Consider the following 20,000-nt stretch of genomic DNA (forward strand, 5'->3'; position numbering starts at 1 on the left):
AGAGAGAGAGAGAAAGAATTTATTCTAAATATTTGATACCTCCTTCCATCTTTTTTGTGAACTATTTTGCCACTTAAATGTATTTAATTGTCCACATGAGCTGTGTTGGTTTGTTGTGTGATGGTGAGAGGGAGGAGGGCTGCTCAGTATTCTGTGAACACCAGTCAAATGAATCAACAGGCGCCATCAGCCTCCCCCCCCCTTAAACCCCACCAGTATTACTTCCCCTGCATCACAAATCCCCCCAAACACACAGAGACACTCTCTCTCACACACACACTCACACACTCTCTCTATCTCTCTCTCACACATACACACACTCATAATGAGGCCTTAATCTACTGCGTGGTGGGAGTCCTCTGACAAATGTGGAGACACTTCGCTTTGACTTTCTCTCACTTCAACACGTGGTTTACATGGTGCGGGAGATAAGGTGTGTGTGTGTGTGTGTGTGTTTGTTTGTGTGCATAAAACAAATGATTCCATACTCATTTTGTACGATATATAACAAGAAGCAGAGCCTCAGTGAAAAAAAGCAACAACCAAGTCAATTTCCTCATATTTATGTGGTTATTGCTGTATTTTCCTCCGAACATAAATCAGAAGGTCAGTGCCACTGAGGAGATGTCATACTCACTCAGACACGGCTGCCCTGGACAGTCACACACACTCGATTTAACACGACACACAGGAATGTAGTGACAACTAAAATGTAATAAAGCCTTGTCATCTTTGTTGTTGAATGACATGATGTCCAGAGAGACTGAGTCAATATCTATCAAGATGTTTCAAGTGTATAGACTAACAAAACACACAGACACGGCTAGACACACAAACACACACACACACACACACACACACACACACACACTCATGGCCACACGCAGACACAGACAGCATTCTTCAGTCAGTAAATCAATAATAATAGTATCTGCACAAGGCTTTTAGCCTAAGAGTTCTATGTCTACAAATGGGTCAGTTTTAATTGGAGCGATGTGTCTGTAAGTGTGTGTGTGTGTGTGTGTGTGTGTACACTGAATATCGTGTGTGTTACAACAGATGTCTGCACGTGTATCAGGGTTTAGTAATGCGGATGTGTGTGTGTGTGTGTGTGTGTGTGTGTGTGTGTGTGTATGTGGTTCTTACTCTTTGCCGGGGCGCGGAGGTTTGATGAGACAACCCGCAGAGAGTCAGCCTCCACCCGCAGGAGGAAACTGCTGTTGGTCTCAAAGTCCAATTGCCTTGCTGTGGTGATCACGCCTGTGTTGTTGTTCAAGGCAAATTCACCTAGCGAGAGATACACAGAGATATAGAGAGAGAGAGAGGGAGAGAGAGGGAGATAGAGAGAGGGAGGGAGGGAGAGAGAGAAACAGGAGGAGAAATAATTCACTTTTACCACTTGCTGAAATGTATTTAATTGCCATGTCGCCAACACTGCTGTTCTCAACCACTGACTGTTCTTTGGTTCTGTGATGTCTTGGATCTCAAGGATTTCATTAACATCCATAAAGAAGTCCTTTGGTTTGGTTTGAGAGATGGTGAGAGAAAGAGATGAAGAGATAGTCATAGAGATGAAGAGTTAGATGCAGAGAGAGGGAGAAACAACATAGACAGATAGATAGATATAGACAGATAGATAGATAGACAGATAGATATATATAGACAGATAGATAGATAGATAGACAGATAGATAGACAGATAGATATAGACAGATAGATAGATAGATAGATAGACAGATAGATTGATAGACAGATAGATAGACAGATAGAGACAGATAGATAGATAGATAGATAGACAGATAGATAGACAGATAGATAGATAGACAGATAGATAGACAGAGACAGACAGATAGATAGATAGATAGATAGACAGATAGATAGATATAGACAGATAGATAGACAGAGACAGACAGATAGATAGATAGATAGATAGATAGACAGATAGACAGATAGATAGATAGACAGATAGATAGAGAGACAGAGATAGATAGATAGACAGATAGATAGACAGACAGATAGATAGATAGATAGATAGACAGACAGATAGATAGACAGACAGAGACAGACGTCTAACAAGGGAAAGAGTGAACAGAAGCCCTTCCACATTAAACAGGCTTTAAGCAGGCCCTCTTTAACCATCCGTAATGACTCCAGATGACACGAGTGTGAGAGATCCACCGCCACGGTTGTGCTCGAGAAAGCAGAGCTCTCCTCCTCCTCCTCCTCCTCCTCCTTGTCTTCCTCCCGGCTCCACCAGTCTGCCTAATGAGAGCAAACGCCTCCAACTCGATTGGCTCTTCTTCATGCCAGATGAAGGGACGTGCCAGATGGGGCCTGATGTGAGCGTCCTGCTGCTGCCGCTGGTGCAGTCTTCACACCCCTTTGCCCAGCTATGTGCCGTGGTCATTATCAGTGTGTGTGTGTGGGTGTGTTTCTGTGTGTACTAATGCTGAAGCACACTCCTGCTTAAAACATGGTCACACACACACACACACACACACACACACACACACACACACACACACACACACACACACACATGCACACACACCATTACAAACACACAGTCTGTGCAATACTCTGCAAAGAAAACAGGCCTTTTAATGTTATGTCTTGCGGCCAGACAATTCTTGACAAGCAGCTCCTGCTGACTCTCACATGGAGCTTGGTGACACTGCCTGACTGGTGACTGGTGACCTCTGGAGCAGGCCCTTCACCAGAACAAACCCATGCAATTAGCACTGTTGATAGAGTCGGACTGTAGGGGGGTTGCCGGGTTACAGTGTTAAGCATATTTAGACCACAGAAATGCAATATTTATGCTGTTAAAGGTAATGTTTTGAAACCCTGTAGCAATCTGTATCCTATTTTCCACTCGACAAGCGACAGCCTATGAATGAAGACTGTTTTGAATAGGTGCCAGGCTTGCTCTGGAGCCTTCCCTGGGTAGTGACTTTTGATGCTCTCAGACCTCAAGGCTGTCCCCGTGATGAAGGAGCACGAGCTGTTTCATCCGTGCGTGCCTGCAGTGGCGGCGGCTCTTGTTGTCTGACCTGACATTGGAAGTGTGACACAAGGCCAACGTTTGTTTGATTTCCCCGACACAGCTCACATCCCTCCATGCCTGTCTTGTGCATCCCTCAGGTAAAGAGATTTAGGAAGAGTGCTGAAGGATTTTGGTGGAATCAATAAAGGTCTCCAGAAAGGCCAAAGAGGGGGTTGTCAGCAATGGCCTGTGTGTAGTGCATGGTAAGGTTAGCAGGAAGTGACATAACATACTGTTCTTTTTCCTGTCCAAAAAAACCATGATGTCTCCCTCCCCTCATGTCCATCGCTGCATTATCATACAGTCTGATCAGTTAGACCCTGGCAAACATTCTCTCTACTACATTTATGAGTTTCCTTTGTTATCCATGCTGCTGCCGATACCTCAAAACTGCACTGCGAAGATCCTCTTTCTTTTCGCCGGGCACTACACCAAAACCCACTTCAGTCAAACTCAGTCACTCAGTCACTCAGTCACTCACTCTTTCTAAACCTCAGCCCTCAGACCCTTCAGTGCAGGCCTTCTCAAGCATATGCTCATCTCAGTTTCAGTTCATGTAACCTACTTATAGGCATCAAATGGACCACAGCATGTCTGATGTTTCTGACATAAAACTATACAGTGGGGGTCACTCCTGCCTTAAGCATCCTCATTATTTCAGCAGCGGAAGCTCAAACAGAAGTGAGGCGTGTGATGATACAGATTCCTCTTGCTCCTGATTGGACCAAAGACTAACTTCAGTTCTTTCTGTTTTTCTTCTCTCCAGAAGCTCCCTGTAAGCATCGTGCATTTTCAAAGTGTAACTGTGACCTTCAAGGTTTTCACATGTAGTTATATGTGCATTTCAGTTTGTGAGTGCAGACCTGCAGTCTAGGGACATTTGCAATGGAAGGCTTTATCTGCACAAAGCACTACAGAAGCATGATGGGTCCAATGGAAGGCTTTATCAGCACAAAGCACTACAAGAGCATGATGGGTCCAATGGAAGGCTTTATCAGCACAAACACTACAAGAGCATGATGGGTCCAATGGAAGGCTTTATCAGCACAAACACTACAAGAGCATGATGGGTCCAATGGAAGGCTTTATCAGCACAAACACTACAAGAGCATGATGGGTCCAATGGAAGGCTTTATCAGCACAAACACTACAAGAGCATGATGGGTCCAATGGAAGGCTTTATCAGCACAAACACTACAAGAGCATGATGGGTCCAATGGAAGGCTTTATCAGCACAAACACTACAAGAGCATGATGGGTCCAATGTGAAAGCAGAGGAAAAGAAATGAATGCATCTGAAATAAAGAGTGTTCGTGTGACAGCAGATGGCAGTTGAGGCAACAAAATGTTTGTGTGTGTGTGTGTGTGTGTGTGTGTGTGTTTGTGTGTGTGTGTGTGTGTGTGTGTGTGTTTGTGTTTGTGTGTGTGTGTGTTTGTGTGTGTGTGTTTGTGTGTGTGTTTTGAAAAATGTAGAGATGCCAGTGTTCGTGCAAAACAGTAAAGCTGCACTCTGTGACAATGGTCCACTTGACAAAAGGTGTGTGAATGCAGAATAACACATTATGGATCTTTTCATGCAGTATAGGGGCATGTTCTGGGGCAGATAATGGGGTACAGCATGCCCTGAAAGGCAGAAGAAACTTCCCCCTGTTGGTGGATATTGTCATGGTACAACTAAAAGTCCTGATTTCCAAGGCAACAAGGTCAAGCACCACGATGAGCAAAATCACTGTGTGAATGGCCATGGCAAAAGACTTTCATTTCAGGTTCAACTGTTGTTACATTCTGGGTCATATCAAAAACCATATGCAGAGGCTGTGCGTGGTGTGAACTGCAGGCTGAAGCTGCTTAGAACACGTGTGTAGGTGTGATTATGAATATGTACTGAGAGTGTGTGCTTGTGTGGGTGGACCTGTGTGTGTGTGTGTGTGTAGTGCGTGTGTGTGTGTGTGTGTATGTGTGTGTGTGTGTGTGTGTGTGTGTGTGTGTGTGCATGTGCGTGTGCGTGTGTGTGTGTGTGTGTGTGTGTGTGTGTGAAGTGTCTGTGTGTATGTGTGTGTGTGTGTGAGTGTGTGTGTGTGTGTGTGTGTGTGTGTGTGTGTGTGTATTGTTTGTTTGTGTGTGTGTGTGCATGTGCGTGTGCGTGTGTAGTGTGTGTAGTGTGTGTGTGCGTGTGTAGTGTGTGTAGTGTGTGTGTGCATGTGTGTGTGCGTGTGTAGTGTGTGTGTGTGTGTGTGTGTGTATGCACTCACCTCTTTCATTGCCCTCAACAATGGAGTAGACGATTGTCTGGTTGATGGCTGCAGCCAGTATGACCCCCACCACCTTCCCGATGGGGGCTTTCTCACTCACGGGAGGAAACCTGGCAGGGACAAAAAGAACAAGGAGAGAAAGTCAAACCAAAAATAAAGTCTCAGCATACCGTCTTACAAATGGTGTTGACACAATTTATATTAATTTAGCACAATCACTCTGTAGTTTGAAGGGTATTTTTTGGCTTTATAAAGGCCAACTCAAAGAGAAACTTAAATGGTGTGGATACTTTGTCACACTTGATATAACCGTGCTACTCTTACTTTGTAAATAAACTATTCCAACCCCGTACACTACAGCACAGTGGAGGAGATTCAGTAACAATGAGTCCAAGCGTATTCATACTCGGCATGTACATATGCTGCATTAGGACAGCAAAAGTTAGGTGCTATTACACAGATCATTAATATGTTAGATATATTTTACTTTATGTCACAATTCCAACCCAATTTAAGAGGAGATGTAAGCACTTTTGCAGCACAGAATATCTGCCATGTTGACCTGTGGCAGGGTGACAAAAACAGACTAGAGTGTAAAGTTGGGCTTGGAGCATGTGTGCTATGCTGCTTCCCCATGCTGCTGGTGCAAACAGCAACACTGACACTGACTCCCGGGAGCAAACATAAAGACCGGACAAAACTGCTTAAGGAGAACATTTAGGAGATCTTGTATGATGACAACAAAGAAACCTTGACATCCAAAAAAAAACTTTTCCTACAGAGTAAGAGGAATCTCTCTCTCGCACCTAGAGACTCTGGCTGAGACGAACTTCAGCACCCTGTGCAGTGGACACTCCAACAAGGAGGAGGATTCCTCCAGCCTCAGCACCCTGACATGCTGCTTACACACACGCTTCTGGCTCAAACAGCTACACTGACTGATGCAAAGACCACACAGAGAGCCATGCAGTGGCAGGGAGGAAACGGTTTGCATTGCTATTGCATAATATTAGTCCCTCTGGTATGAGAGGAACTCCCCACCCTCCCCTTCATGCCCAGATTGATAAGCGTCAACACCACCTGAGCAGTGGGTATATGTAACACCGAGCGGTAAGGAGCAGGACGTGGGTCTAATATCCCGAGATGCGGAGGAGGTCAGCACCGTTCTTTATAAACGCCTTTTATCACGACACAACCCAGCAGAATGATAGAGTCAACGGGAGGTTCTGGCAGGAGACACAACGCTAGGCTGCCAAATGGCAATTCAGCCTACTTTTTTCCACGTTTGGCACCAACATCGAACATCTATACGAGGGGGGTTTGGAGATGATTTCATTAGGAGAAATTACAAAAAAAGTCAGTAATTTAATCTGGAGTCTCTGCTTACCCCTGTTTTGCGTCGACTACAGGCCTGTAATAAAAATGACGAACAAAATGAATCAATGGCCTTGAGGAAAAAATAGTTAGTTACAATCTGATGCCTGCAGTGCATGCAGAGACTGGGCATAGCACTTCTGTGAGATGGCGCTCTCAGCGGCCGACGGTGTAGTTCCAAGTACCATGGCCGTGACCTTTTTTGTGTGGAGGGTGGAGCATTGGTGCTGGATGATCACGCGTTTGCGGTGGATTGGATTGAAGGTAAAGGCAAATTGTTGCCGCTTCTGACTTTGTTGTGGTTGAGTGGGGAGGCGGCACAATGCATAGAGGGAAGGAGGGAAACATCAAGGACACGGGACAACAAAATCACATTCTGAGCTGAGGTCAGAGGTCATCTTCACGCATCTCAGGAAGAACCACCACACACAAACAGTCACTGTATGTGATGTAGCATGGATCTAATACAACATTCATTCATTGAGACAGTGTATGTTTTATACGAGTTTGTGCTGTTACAAGACATACTGCACATACACACACACACACACACACACACACACACACACACACACACACACACACACACACACACACACACACACACTGTATGTGATGTAGCATGGATCTAATACAACATTCATTCATTGAGACAGTGTATGTCTTATACGAGTTTGTGCTGTTACAAGACATACTGCTTTTACATTTAGGTTTACAGTGTGTGTGTGTATGTGCAGTATGTCTTGTAACAGCACAAACTCGTATAAGACATACACTGTGTCAATGAATGAATGTTGTATTAGATCGATGCTACATCACATACAGTGAGTGTGTGTGTGTGTGTGTGTGTGTGTGTGTGTGTGTGTGTGTGTGTGGGTGTGTTGAAATGCTACTGTGCTGGTTGACTCACTTCAGGTTTTGGCTATGCAAGAGGAGGTGGTGAAAAATGGAGAGGCTGGGACGTGTTTTTCTTCTGCTCATTCACACTGGTAATCTCCCCTCGAAGCGCACACACACACACACACACACACACACACACACACACACACACACACACACACACACACACACACACACGCACACACACGCACACACTCTAAATGTCCCCCCTAAAACTCGCCCACTCTCATGGCTGGCACAAGTTGACGAACTGTGCATGTGCAGATAAGACTCCTAACGCAAACACTCTTGGTAACACGCACACACACATGCACACACACACACACACACCCACACACACACACACACACAGAGTGAGTGTGCTAGCGCCGTGAGCATAGGGCGTCTAATGAGGTCCATTGAGCCCTGAGCTCGGCACCGTCATCCGCTCCCTCAATTTCAGGACCCTGGCCAGCTCCACGGCAACATTAATCTGAGGCTCAGGGAGGGAGAGGGAGCGAGAGAGAGGCCCAGCGCTGCCTCTTCATCAGGGTACAGATGATGGGGAGGGCAATCCTAAACCAGACCGGATCCTGCTCCTGAACAACATTTATGCTCCTGAACAACATTAACATTTACAACATTTACCCTAAAATAACAGCTTCAACATCATTTTGGTGGTACTCTGACTTGTAATACGGAGAATGGCTGCCATGACACGCCTGGTGTGCCTGGTATTGCACTGTGTAACTTTGGGGTGCAGGGCGTGAGACAAGACCGGAATCGGCCCTGGCACGACCTTTATGTGACTTAAGACTGTCATGCCAGAAAGAACGAAACAAAATGCCATGGCTGACACAAGACCTTATCCTACCCATCTGTAACCTTTAGGTGACCCCCAAATGTGTGTCATGCATTAGTAACCCATACATCATGAATCTGAGCTGATCAGGAGAAGCACCATTGCGTTGTTAAACTTGTTGAAGACACCGTTGTGCAAAAAATATATATAACTAAACATGACTGCGAACACAGGACCTATCCTGGAAACAGTTCAGTTATTTCAGAGGGAAATGTGTTCGGTTAAAAGGATGGTAAAAGGAAACGAGACATTTGAAAAAGTATATCACAACTGGAAGAGCATCAACTCAGGCTAATAAAACAATTGGGGTATCATGACATTCAATCTCAGTTCCAGCAGCATCATCTGAAACAGCAACATGACTTGGCTGACATCATTTCCAGACGCCAAGGCCAAGCAAATGTCGTGACAACAGCACCACATCTGTCAGCTAGAATATAAAACACGGCAGCAAATAATCAAATGAAAGCGTTCCAGCAGGAGATATAGGACAACGCCAACAACAAACAAAAAAACTCCTCAGGAGGTGGGACTCGGCACTGCTTGAAATCCTCCTCTTTTAATGAACCAAACCAGGAACCAGGCCAAAGCTCCTCTCCCGAGCAGCTTGAGGCATCTTAACGCCGTCTAAGCTGACAAAACAATATCATACCCCACAGAGTGGAGTATATCTTCATATATACCTATATATGTTGGGTGTATTATTGACAGGGCCACTGTTGTGCAGCTGTCAGACGTTGACGTGGGAGAGGGTAAGGTCGAACGCCAGCTGGCACCGGCAGGAGTTTTGATTAAATGTCTGTGCTGCCCTTTCAGGTGGTTTGCTTACAGTAATTGCCAAAAAAACAGCGTGCTAATTCACCACGACCAAAACCTAATGAGACCTCGGGTTCCGTCCGCAACACATTACAACGTAATCCTGTGATTCCGGAGGGAGTGGAGATAACATGGTAAACGGAAATTAATTTTGAAATTATATATATATGCTTTTGATATCCAACATGTGTGTGTGTTAACGGTGAGTTTGTGGGGGTGTGTGCGTGTCTGTCTGTGTGACTGTCTGCCTCTCTCTGAGTGTGCGTGTATATGAGCGTGCGTATGTGTGTATGTGTCTGTGTGTGTGTATATATATGTGTGTATGTGTGTGTGTGTGTGTTTATATGTGTGTGTGTATATATATGTGTGTATGTGTGTTTATATATGTGTGTATGTGTATGTGTGTGTGTGTGTGTGTGTGTGTGTATATATATACTGTATGTGTGTGTGTGTGTGTGTGTGTGTGTGTGTGTGTGTGTGTGTGTATGTGTGTGTGTAAGTGTATGTGTGTGTGTGTGTGTGTGTGTGTGTGTGCTTATGCCTTTTGTGTCTCAGTGGGTAGTGTGGCACACATACTTGGCCACAGTTATTTTGTCTAGGAACCACCACACAGACGGTTTGTTTCTTATTCGGTTTTTTTCCCCCAGACCGCGCTAAAAGCCTTTTGGAATGTTTTAAAGGTTTTGCTTGCGGATTACGAGCTGACCTTTTCAAACTGTTTGGGATCACTACCGCTGCCAACCAGGTACCACACTGAGCGTGTCCTTCGCAAACAAGAGAGAAAGGTCAACAAGTACGCTCCTGAACCCAAGAGGTGGGGGGGCGTCTGCAGACACAGACACACACACACACACACACACACTCACACACAGATACACACACACACACACAGACACACACACACACACACACACACACTCACACACATACACACACACAAAAGCTCACACACACAGATACACACACACAGACACACACACACACACACAGACACACACACACACAAACAAACGCAAACAGCACCATACACACATACACACACAAAACAAAACTAGGCACACATTTCTCCGCCTGCAGGAAGGCATGACAGAGCGTGTCATGCATTATGTATGCATTGAAGAGCGATAATGTAAAGTATTGGCTGAGCGGTTCTGACTCGGAGATTGGACCTGATTCTCCCTGGGCCTTAGGGCTGTGATGAAGAGTGGATTGGGTGATTGGTCTCTTCTTTCCTTCTTTTTCTCGTAGGTATGACTACAGGATCAGATGAGGGCAAAACAATGAAACACATACCTAACCTGATAGTGGACAAAGCCACTCAAAAGTCAACTAACTAGAACCCTAGCAAACAGTAGCAAAGTCCTTTATTTCACCAGACGGTTGATACAATGGCATTATTACACCAGAACTGGGTGTTTTTAAGGTATTGAATCAACAGCTGAATTATAATGAAAAAGAAAAATCCATTAGGCGAGTTTCTATATGATAACAGCATGATAAGTTACAGTAAAGGCAACACGCTGTGAACAATGAGAGGTCCAAAAAAAGAAACACCACCAGAAAACATGAAAGAAAATCACAAAACAATCCTCTACCTCGCGATTGAGGATCTTGCTCGCTCCCGTTTCTCCCTCTGATGTTTTTTCCCCCTTTCCCATTAATCTCAGAGGGGGTGGGGGGGGGCTACTCGAACCCAGATTAGCCAGATATAAGCGCTACATTATTTAAGGCGACATCAATATTTCACAGTGACAATGCCACTGCGCCAAAACCGCAGTGCAAGGCAACAGAGGAAGCAGCCCCGATCAGCAGCGAGGACTTGATTGAGACGTCGGACACGCCACGGAAAAGCCCCAGAGAGGGGAATGGAGGCCGTGGAGGCAAAGAGTGGGATCTGCTGGGGTCTCATCAGGCTTCTGGCTGGGAGTTTAATCGTTAGTCTGGGATGGGGGTGGGAGAGGGGGGCATGAAAGAAGAGAGAGAGAGGGAGAGAGAGGATGTGTGCCGGGATAATCACTCTTTCTTACATCAGAAGTCTGCGCACTGAGCCTCGTGGCCGGGGTCGACCGTTTGGCAGCAAAACAAAGCAGCACTTCAGACAGCAGCTGCCTGCTCCGGCTGAGATCTGGCCCGGTGGCGGGCCGACCCGAGCCGAGCCGCTATATGGAGCGCTGTGGGAGCCTCTGGGAATGCCGCCTGGCTGATGGAGTCCAGACTAATTAGAGACGTGGAGATGCGCGAGGCTCCGCAATCCCCCCCTGACGTCTGCGCTACTGAGCACCGCCGCTTCCTGCCAGGAAAACTCTTTTGCATCAAGATCTCGAGGGGTAATACAAGTAAGTGAGACCCCAGATTTTTGGTGTGCACTGCAGACATCCTGTCATCAATAAGGTTGTTTTTATTTTCTTCTTGTGACGTGCCTTGATTCATTGGAAGGGGTAACCTTGAAAGCTCTCTTCTTTTTAGAAGAATAAGCGTCTGGGCGCTTGTTACGACTGCTTTTTTAACATAGCTGTTAATATTTGATGGCCTTTGTGAGTCACTGGGCTGTGAGAGCTCCATATTTTATCAGACTTCATCAAACTCCTATGCAACCTGGTGTTTGAGTGCCACAGCCAGTGGTGCCTGGGGTGAAACGGATGACGTAAGAGGTGTATGAGTGCCCACATATTTCACTTCCAACAGATCCAGCCAGCTGCTCAAACACAGTACTTCTTTAAAACTTCTCTGAGCTGAAACTTTCAAAGCAGGGTAATGACTGGCACTGAACAGCAATTAAACACCTTGTGGTAACATAACTAGCCACTGCATACTGCAAATAATCACGTTCCTATTAACTTAAGACTTCACAGGTAGTGTAACACCTGTAACATGCTAATCACGTTCCTATTAACTTAAGACTTCACAGGTGGTGTAACACCTGTAACATGCTAATCACGTTCCTATTAACTTAAAACTTCACAGGTGGTGTAACATCCTGGGAATGAGGAATGAGGAACTGTACCAGGCAACATTTAAGAAGCCATGGTAGATGTCAATCTTTTCTAAGACTCATTTGTAACTTCTTAAGGTGAGCTATTCATACCACAGTTACAGATACCTGTGGGCCCTATCCATTCAAAAAGAATGCATGCTCTGTGCTGTGGGGGAGGGGGTTAAATACTGTGATGTGAATCTTTATTCGTTTCTGAAACAAGGATCCCAACTACACTTGTCTCTGTCAAGTGTTCAGTATGTTCCATTAGTCCTGTAAACAGCAGTTTGTTGGCCTTGCTCTCCTGTCCGACATCTTAATTCTCTTCTGACCACGGCTTTCATCTTCTCTGTTCTGCTTATCTGATGTGGTGTGGGTGGGTGGAGGGGTGGAGGAGCCATGTTTAAAGGCTTTAATAAGCAATGATATGCTAATAGACTGTTTGTTTTTCTGACCCCCTGCTGTGGACTCAGTTACTGCTGGGGGCGACGCATATTAATCCAGCAGGTGGCTCTACAGAAGCACCGCCCCCCAAAAAAAACACACACACTCACCACACACACACACACAACCCAGGGTAGGGTGTCCCAGTCCTCTAATTACAGCGCACAGTGTGTGGGTGTGTGTGTGAGAGAGAGAGAGCGAGAGAGATATTGTGTGTGTGTACGTGTTGTGTCTGTATGTGTGTGTGTGTACGTATTTGAGAGAGATTGGCAGAGATGCGTCTCTCAATGTGAGAGTGAGTAAGAGTGTGTGTGTGTGTGTGTGTGTGTGTGTGTGTGTGTGTGTGTGTGTGAGTGTGTGAGTGTGTGTGTGTGTGTGTGTGTGTGTGTGTGTGTGTGTGTGTGTGTGAGTGTGTGAGTGTGTGAGTGTGTGAGTGTGTGAGTGTGTGTGTGTGAGTGCCAGGGAGGGCCAGGGGAACAGGAGTGGGATCCTGTTGGGAGGCTAATTAGGCCTGACCATTGGGGAGGCATTACAGCATGACGGATGGCATTTAAACAATGTGTCCGGCTCACGCTACACAAGCTAAGAGTGACATTGCAGGAGTAATAGAGCAACACAACGGAAAAATGACAACACCAAAACAAAGCGACGTGCCCTCACTGCTCAAGTGGCGGCCACTCTGGATGAGTGCCGGAGGGCCCTCGGACATGACGGTGCTGGGGCAGCACGAGGGACTCTTCCTTCAGACTGGGATTTCAGAGCGGACTTTTCTCCCGGTGATATACCTTTGAGGGTTTGCTGCTGCTGCTGCTGCATGCAGCCTGGCATGATAATGTGGCATCTAATCGCTGGCCTTGGGAAGGAAAAGACCCAGATGACTCTTGAGAGAGTGGCTGTCTAGGGATGTATCTCTTTTAGGAGAGAGGGAGAGATAGAGTGAGTTTGAGTGTGTGTGTCAGTAAAACAAATAGTTAATGAGAGAGTGGGCGGTTGAGTGAGTTTGAGTGTGTGTGTGTGTCAGTAAAACAATGCTCTTCCTGCGCTATACCAGCGACCATGGACAATTACCAACGTTTCCTCTAACGTCATAGAACGTTGACCAGAACGTTATGGTGTGACGGGCCTTAAGATCTTGCATCATGAGACAGTTCAGTGGAGGTCTGGGAAAAGGGGTGGCACTGAGAGGAGGGGTCACATTATCAGTCCAAATAGCACAGTACACACACACACACACACACACACACACACACACACACACACACACACACACACACCTCTAAAAATCAACCAGAAAATCAGGCTGCAACAAGGGGTCCTTTGGGGCCACCTGTTGTGCAATCATCACCCTTACTCTTCTGTAACCATTTAGGCCAAATCATCCGATTATTACTTGCATGAGTCACTGGCAACTTCATGAAGTTGAAAGTAATGGGATTGGCCGCTAATCATGGTACTTCTGTATATCAGGTGTATACTTAAAGGAAAGGTGCTTTAGTTTGTAAACAATTATCTGTATCTTTTCAGAGAATCTCAGAAAACCAATTTGAAGAGGACAAAGAACAAGGGAAAGAAATTGCAGAACAACCATAAACAGGAGTCCTGATAATTGTTTTTCTTCCCAGGTTCAACCTTGACACACAGCTACCGAAACACAAAGAAAGATTAAAATTACTAGTCAAACTTCAAGGGCCCTAATTTCATTGATAGGCAATGCGGTTTTGGCAACACACAAAGCAAGCAGCGCACGACCTAAGGCTAATTTAATACCTTGGCCAAATCGTTTTGCTGTTTGCATAACGCATTCAATGTTAGGTGAAAATTCACCCTAGTTACCTCAGGACTCCGGAGCTGCATATAGTAAGTATATTTATTATATAAGTATATATAGTAAGTATATTTATTAGACAAACAATAACAATTGCAATCGGGCTCACTCCCAGCACAAGGCTGAAAGTGAAGCCCTGATAAACACATCGCACAAGGTTTATATAGACAGAAGTTTAGCGTTCAGCAGGGATAACCACGTGGTGGATCTCTGACGTCAGAGGCAAGGATGGAAGTTTTGCACAAGGTCGGAAGAAGCTTATCACCTCTGGTCTAAACATGCTCTTGTACAAATGCAGACTAAGTGGCACCTAATATTCTAAGTTTACACACACGCAGAAACACAGATGTTCCTGCTTACATAAGTACATGATTCATATAAGGTAATTAATAATACAAGACACTTGATTATTATAGTCATTAACAGTGTTGAAATGATCTCCATCAAGCAAGAACACAATAAATACAAGCATGGGTGGGTCTGCGTAATGATGGGGTGTGTTCGTGGACAGATGTGGGAGTTTCATGTATAAATTAACTTGAAATCAACACTGTTTCGGTGAAAGCACAGACGACCAACTCTCATTTAAAGTCAACCTCTGTAATGTTACTCTAAATGTTACTACAATGCACTACAACTACATATATATCCATGCAGTTGTATATTATTTATATAATGAATCATCGATTAACTGAAACAGATATAAAAAATATTCCTCATAAGCATTTCTGTGACTGTGATGTTCAAGAGATCTGTGGCACATATGGTGACTCATGTGTTGGCTAGCACTCTTTCAGATGCATGAACGGGCCAGGAGGCACGTAACAGTATAGCCCTCAGAAAGTCAGTGCCTTCTTCGTGGCATGTTGTGTTTTACACTATTTTGGCATGGATAGTGGAGAGCAAAACATGTCAGAGGCACTGACAAGAAGATGATATCTGGGCAAACCACGCATTTTATCCAGAGAGAGGATTTGATTTAAATGAATTTCTTCTTCTGCCTCTTGGCGGTCCCAAACATTGATTTCATGTCGGACAGATCTCCCGCACAAGAATCTCCATCTCCTGTTGTGTAAAACGCAAGTTTCTTTCACAACTGGAAATGTGTGGTTTATTCCATTGTAGAACAATTACTGAGATCTGCGTGAACGCTACTAAGTTCAATAATCATTGTGGAATTATGGCCTATTCTCACTGCCCGGTTACTGCAGTGCTCATTGCCCTATGAAATTAGGGCTCCATGACATCAAGTCAACAGCAACATAAACAAACACCTTCAAAGCCACAGCATCTTCTTTAAAAGGAAAAAAATAAATGCTGGAAATGGCTGGGTTTTGTCTGCACCGTACAGAAAATCAGAAAATCAACTTCTGTCATGTTTACTGATGTAGCGAGGAGATGAGCAGGGAAATGGAGGAGGGAGACGGCAAACAGGACATAAACATCTACGGGAGTCAGCGGAAAAATGCCAAGTGTGATTGCCGTACGCCAACGTCTCCCACGGCAGGGCTGGCCAGATTTAGTGAGAGCGTCTTCAGTTAAACGAAGCTTTCTACCAAATCAGCTCGGGCGGAAACAGCATGGGAAAGCAGATTTTTTTTGCGATGGGTTATAGTCTTGAGGGAGGGGAAGAGGAAGTATGAATGAATGGATGGATGAAAAAATAAACGAATGAAAGAATGAATGAATGAATGAATGAATGAATGAATGAATGAACGAACAAATGAACAAATGAACAAATGAATGCTCTTTTGTTCACAGACGCCTGTTTGGACACATCCAAAGTCTCTCAAATGCTACAAGGGACTCATCTAACCACAGTGTGGACGATGGGTGATGTGATGACTGCCATTCTGCACCAGCTCGCTCATGCGGAGGCTGGCTGTGTGGATCTGAGCCGCCCTGTGACCACTTCACAAAGCTCTCCATCAGCAGACTCTAATCTGCATAACGGCTCTCTTCTGGATCAGCAGGAACTTTTATCACCCTCGTTAACTTCCTTATCGCTTATCTCGCGAGCCCTCTCTGTTCGTCTGTCATGGAAATGCCTGCGCTTTGAACAGCCCATCAGGCGTGTTGGCTATCTTGAGTTTTCATTTTTTTGTTTTGTTTTGTTTTGTTATTCAGCATGGAAAGATGACCTTTTCTACAGCCCCCGCCGACTCCGTAGTTACGGTTGCCATGTGAGCATGTCTGGCAGGCAAAGAGAGGGAAGTGAGGAGATGAAGAGCAGCCTGAAGTCCAGTGGCTCTCCAACCTCAAACACAGAGTTTGGAAAACTGCCCTTTCCAAATAGTGTGACTTCTACTGACAATTCTTCAGTGACTGAACACCCTGTTGCAACCTCAGATTATGTGGAGTTAAATTAAATATTGCCGTTTTAATGAACATGCTAATCTATGTTATCCTACATTCCATTACCTAGTGGCCCTCTACCCTAGGGTTTGTTACATTCTACAGGTCTTCGAACAATGTTTGCCTTTGAGAATGATGCTGCCTTTTCACTTGGCCCCTCAGAAACACAGCATTCAAAACCTTAGGATATCATTAATAAGCTGAGCTGATGTTGATCTATGATCTACGACACCTTCAAAGCTGCTCTTGTTATTATCAGTTTAGTGTCTTTGCAATCACACAATACGACCTGCGATGCTAATGATAATTCTACCCCTGAGCGCCATGTGTGAAGATCCTTCCTCGACTCGACTGATGCAAACCATGCTCGATACGGGACTCATTTTCAAAACATTATTTTTTTTGTACCTCCATTAACATGGAGCTTGTGGCTGCTGCTTGTACGTGGCGGAGAGAAAAGTAACTTTTGAAGTGTTTTCTTTCAGCCTCTCAAGGCCCCTATTTGAAGTGGAAACACAATACAAAGTGAGGAAGTGGGGTGTTTGTGACGCACCTTATCGGCTATTCACCTGCTGAGATGCCTGATTGTTCACAGAACAACCCAAATCAAAATCAAACTGCAAAAAGATCAAAAAGAAAAGGAAGTTCGTTGAAATAGTTTCCCCCTCTTCCTCTCAGCTTTTCCCTTTCAATTAATGGCACTTAGAGAGCCGGCACTAGTGAATCAGTGCTTATTCATAGACCAAGCTGTTAGAAAAAGATTGATTACCCTCAGTGTCGAATACATTAAACATGTAATTTAATAAAAGTGATGGAATTGATTCAGAGAGAGAAAAAGAGAGAGAGCTCTCTGCCCTTTGAGAAAAAAATTATTGTGCTGTACAGTACATTTGTGAATGCACATAAAGTGGCTCCCAGCTAAAATACATATTCATGAACTTTCAATTAAAAGAAACTGCAAGAGCCTCAGCTGACAGTTTCATGTAGCCACAGTCCTCAGTGAAAATATATTCTTCCTCTCATTGCCACTCTGAAGACTGTGGACCCTTTTAATCTTTGACAAGAGTTTCTGCAAATAAAAAAAAAAAATAAAAAACATTCTCCACCCAACAAAAAATAAAAACGTGTACACTTCTAAATATGCGCCCCACTGGTGCCAACCGTGGCAAACCCAAATAAACAAACAAATAGACTTGTAAGATCCACTCGCTATTTCCACTGTCACTGTGCCTCACGCTAAAAACCCACTTCACTTAGCCGCCACCTCAAACATCAACCCCACTTCCTGGTAAGAACTCCCACTTTACCAATCTCAGCCAGCTGTTCGACATCTCTTCAAACATGCCAGTGCATCCTTGGGGGTTTAACAAAATCATACTTTGAGCCGTCGGCTTAAGAGAACATGTGGTGAGTGAGTGAGTGAGGGGGGGGGGATTTTTTACCTGTATTCCTCCTGGGTGAAGATTGGTATTACAGAGGGTTGAAGGACGGTGATTTCCACCAGGGTCTTATTGAGCTTGGCCGGCTCCCCGCCGTCATAGGCAATAACCACCAGCTATACGGAGACAGAGAGAGAGAGGGACAGAGGGGGGAGAAATCAATGGGACCACTGCGCCGGGTACAGATGTGAAAAGACCATTCAGAGAGCGAGAGGGAAAGAAAACATGGAAACACCCACGCCGGGGATACAGGCACGCACTTACACACACACACACACACTTACACACACACAGACATACACAGACTTACACACATACATACACACAGGCATTAGAGGTTCTTGTTTTGCTTTGCTTTGTTACTGTGTGAGTAATCACAACATGTCAGAGAGGGTATTGATCCTTGCTTTGCTCTTGCTTTGAGAGAGCCGGCTAAACACCACGAACACACAAACACACACACACACACACACACACACACACACACACACACACACACGGACGGACGACCTTTGAGAGTGTGTGTGTCTGTGTCTGTATGTATTTGTGTACAGTACTGTGCACAAGTTTCAGACACTTCAGTTGCTTCACTAAACATTTGTGAAAACAAAGACAGTTTTTTTGGAAAAAACGTTCCCATGAGTTTTCCCTCTGCATTTATATGTCGTTAAAGAAAGTATGTAACAAATGAACAGACAACCTTGCAGATTGAAAAACCAAAAGGCCATCTGCTCAGAACTGACAGAAACCAGCTATTTTCAAGTGCTTAAGCATCATAAGATGATTAGATTACTTCCAAAGTTAGGAATGTTTATAAACATGTATATACATTTACATAAAGTTCCACTACAATTAGCAATATTATCTTTATTGCGATAAAATGTCAAACGAATATGAATCATAAGTGAGTGAGTAAGGAAAATCAGCCAAAGTTAACCTCCTAAGGCCAGTGACCATTGATGGATACAATTATAACAATAATAACATGTTGATAACACCCACATAACCATGCTGATAACACATAACATGTTCATAACGATATCTGTGCTCTGTATGGAGATTTTCAACATCTCTGGTGGGCTCCTGAGCTAAAATCCTTTAGTAGATCTACAGTGCATTTATCCAACCTGTGACAAGTTGAACCACTTCACTATTGGAATTACATGAAGAGACAGAAAGAATCAAGACAGTCTAAATCCACCAAAGAACCGTGCCAAGTCCTCCGAAATGCTTGAAACATCCTGCCTCACAAGTATCTTAAATTATGTTTTGATAAGTCAATATTTTTGAAAGCATCCTCACGAGTGCCTAAACCGTTTGCATGGTACTACATGATACTAAGAGATACTGTCTCTCTCAAACAGAATTCAGCCATAGCACTATCCTTTCTGTTTAACTCTACCTAAGTATATTCAACTTCACCTGCCTGTACTACATCTCAGATTATTGGATGTAGAGATACAAAGGGTGCAATTTTCCCGAAGGGGATGAGGGGGATTCCTCTGCTGAATTATTTGTATCGCTGTACGGACAAATAAAGTCAACGGATGGAATGTCTTGACATCTGCTGTAACCAAATCGGTAAGCTTGGTTTATTCAAGTTGCTGTCTAGCGAGCTACCTGGTCTACAATTTGCGGAGGCTGAAAAGAAAGCTCTCTTTTGATCACTCAGTTCAGCCAACGTGCAGAAAAAAAATCACGTAGTAATCCCATAAACAAACAGCTGGCTAGTGCC

General features: G+C 44.5%; 1 protein-coding gene across 5 annotated transcripts in view; it reads right to left on the bottom strand.

The window, feature by feature from the left end:
• pcdh15b (protocadherin-related 15b) overlaps nt 1-20,000 on the bottom strand; it is a 220,761-nt gene that overhangs the window by 38,828 nt on the left and 161,933 nt on the right. For all 5 annotated transcript variants that reach the window (XM_031560959.2, XM_031560956.1, XM_031560957.2 and 2 more), the window contains 3 exons: nt 18,269-18,381; nt 5,298-5,407; nt 1,147-1,287 (listed from right to left, as the gene is read on the bottom strand). In XM_031560959.2, the coding sequence (XP_031416819.1) occupies nt 1,147-1,287; nt 5,298-5,407; nt 18,269-18,381 (364 nt within the window). The remainder of the gene's footprint in view (nt 1-1,146; nt 1,288-5,297; nt 5,408-18,268; nt 18,382-20,000) is intronic.

Source organism: Clupea harengus, chromosome 23, assembly GCF_900700415.2.
Source record: "Clupea harengus chromosome 23, Ch_v2.0.2, whole genome shotgun sequence".
Classification (NCBI taxonomy): Eukaryota; Metazoa; Chordata; class Actinopteri; order Clupeiformes; family Clupeidae; genus Clupea; species Clupea harengus.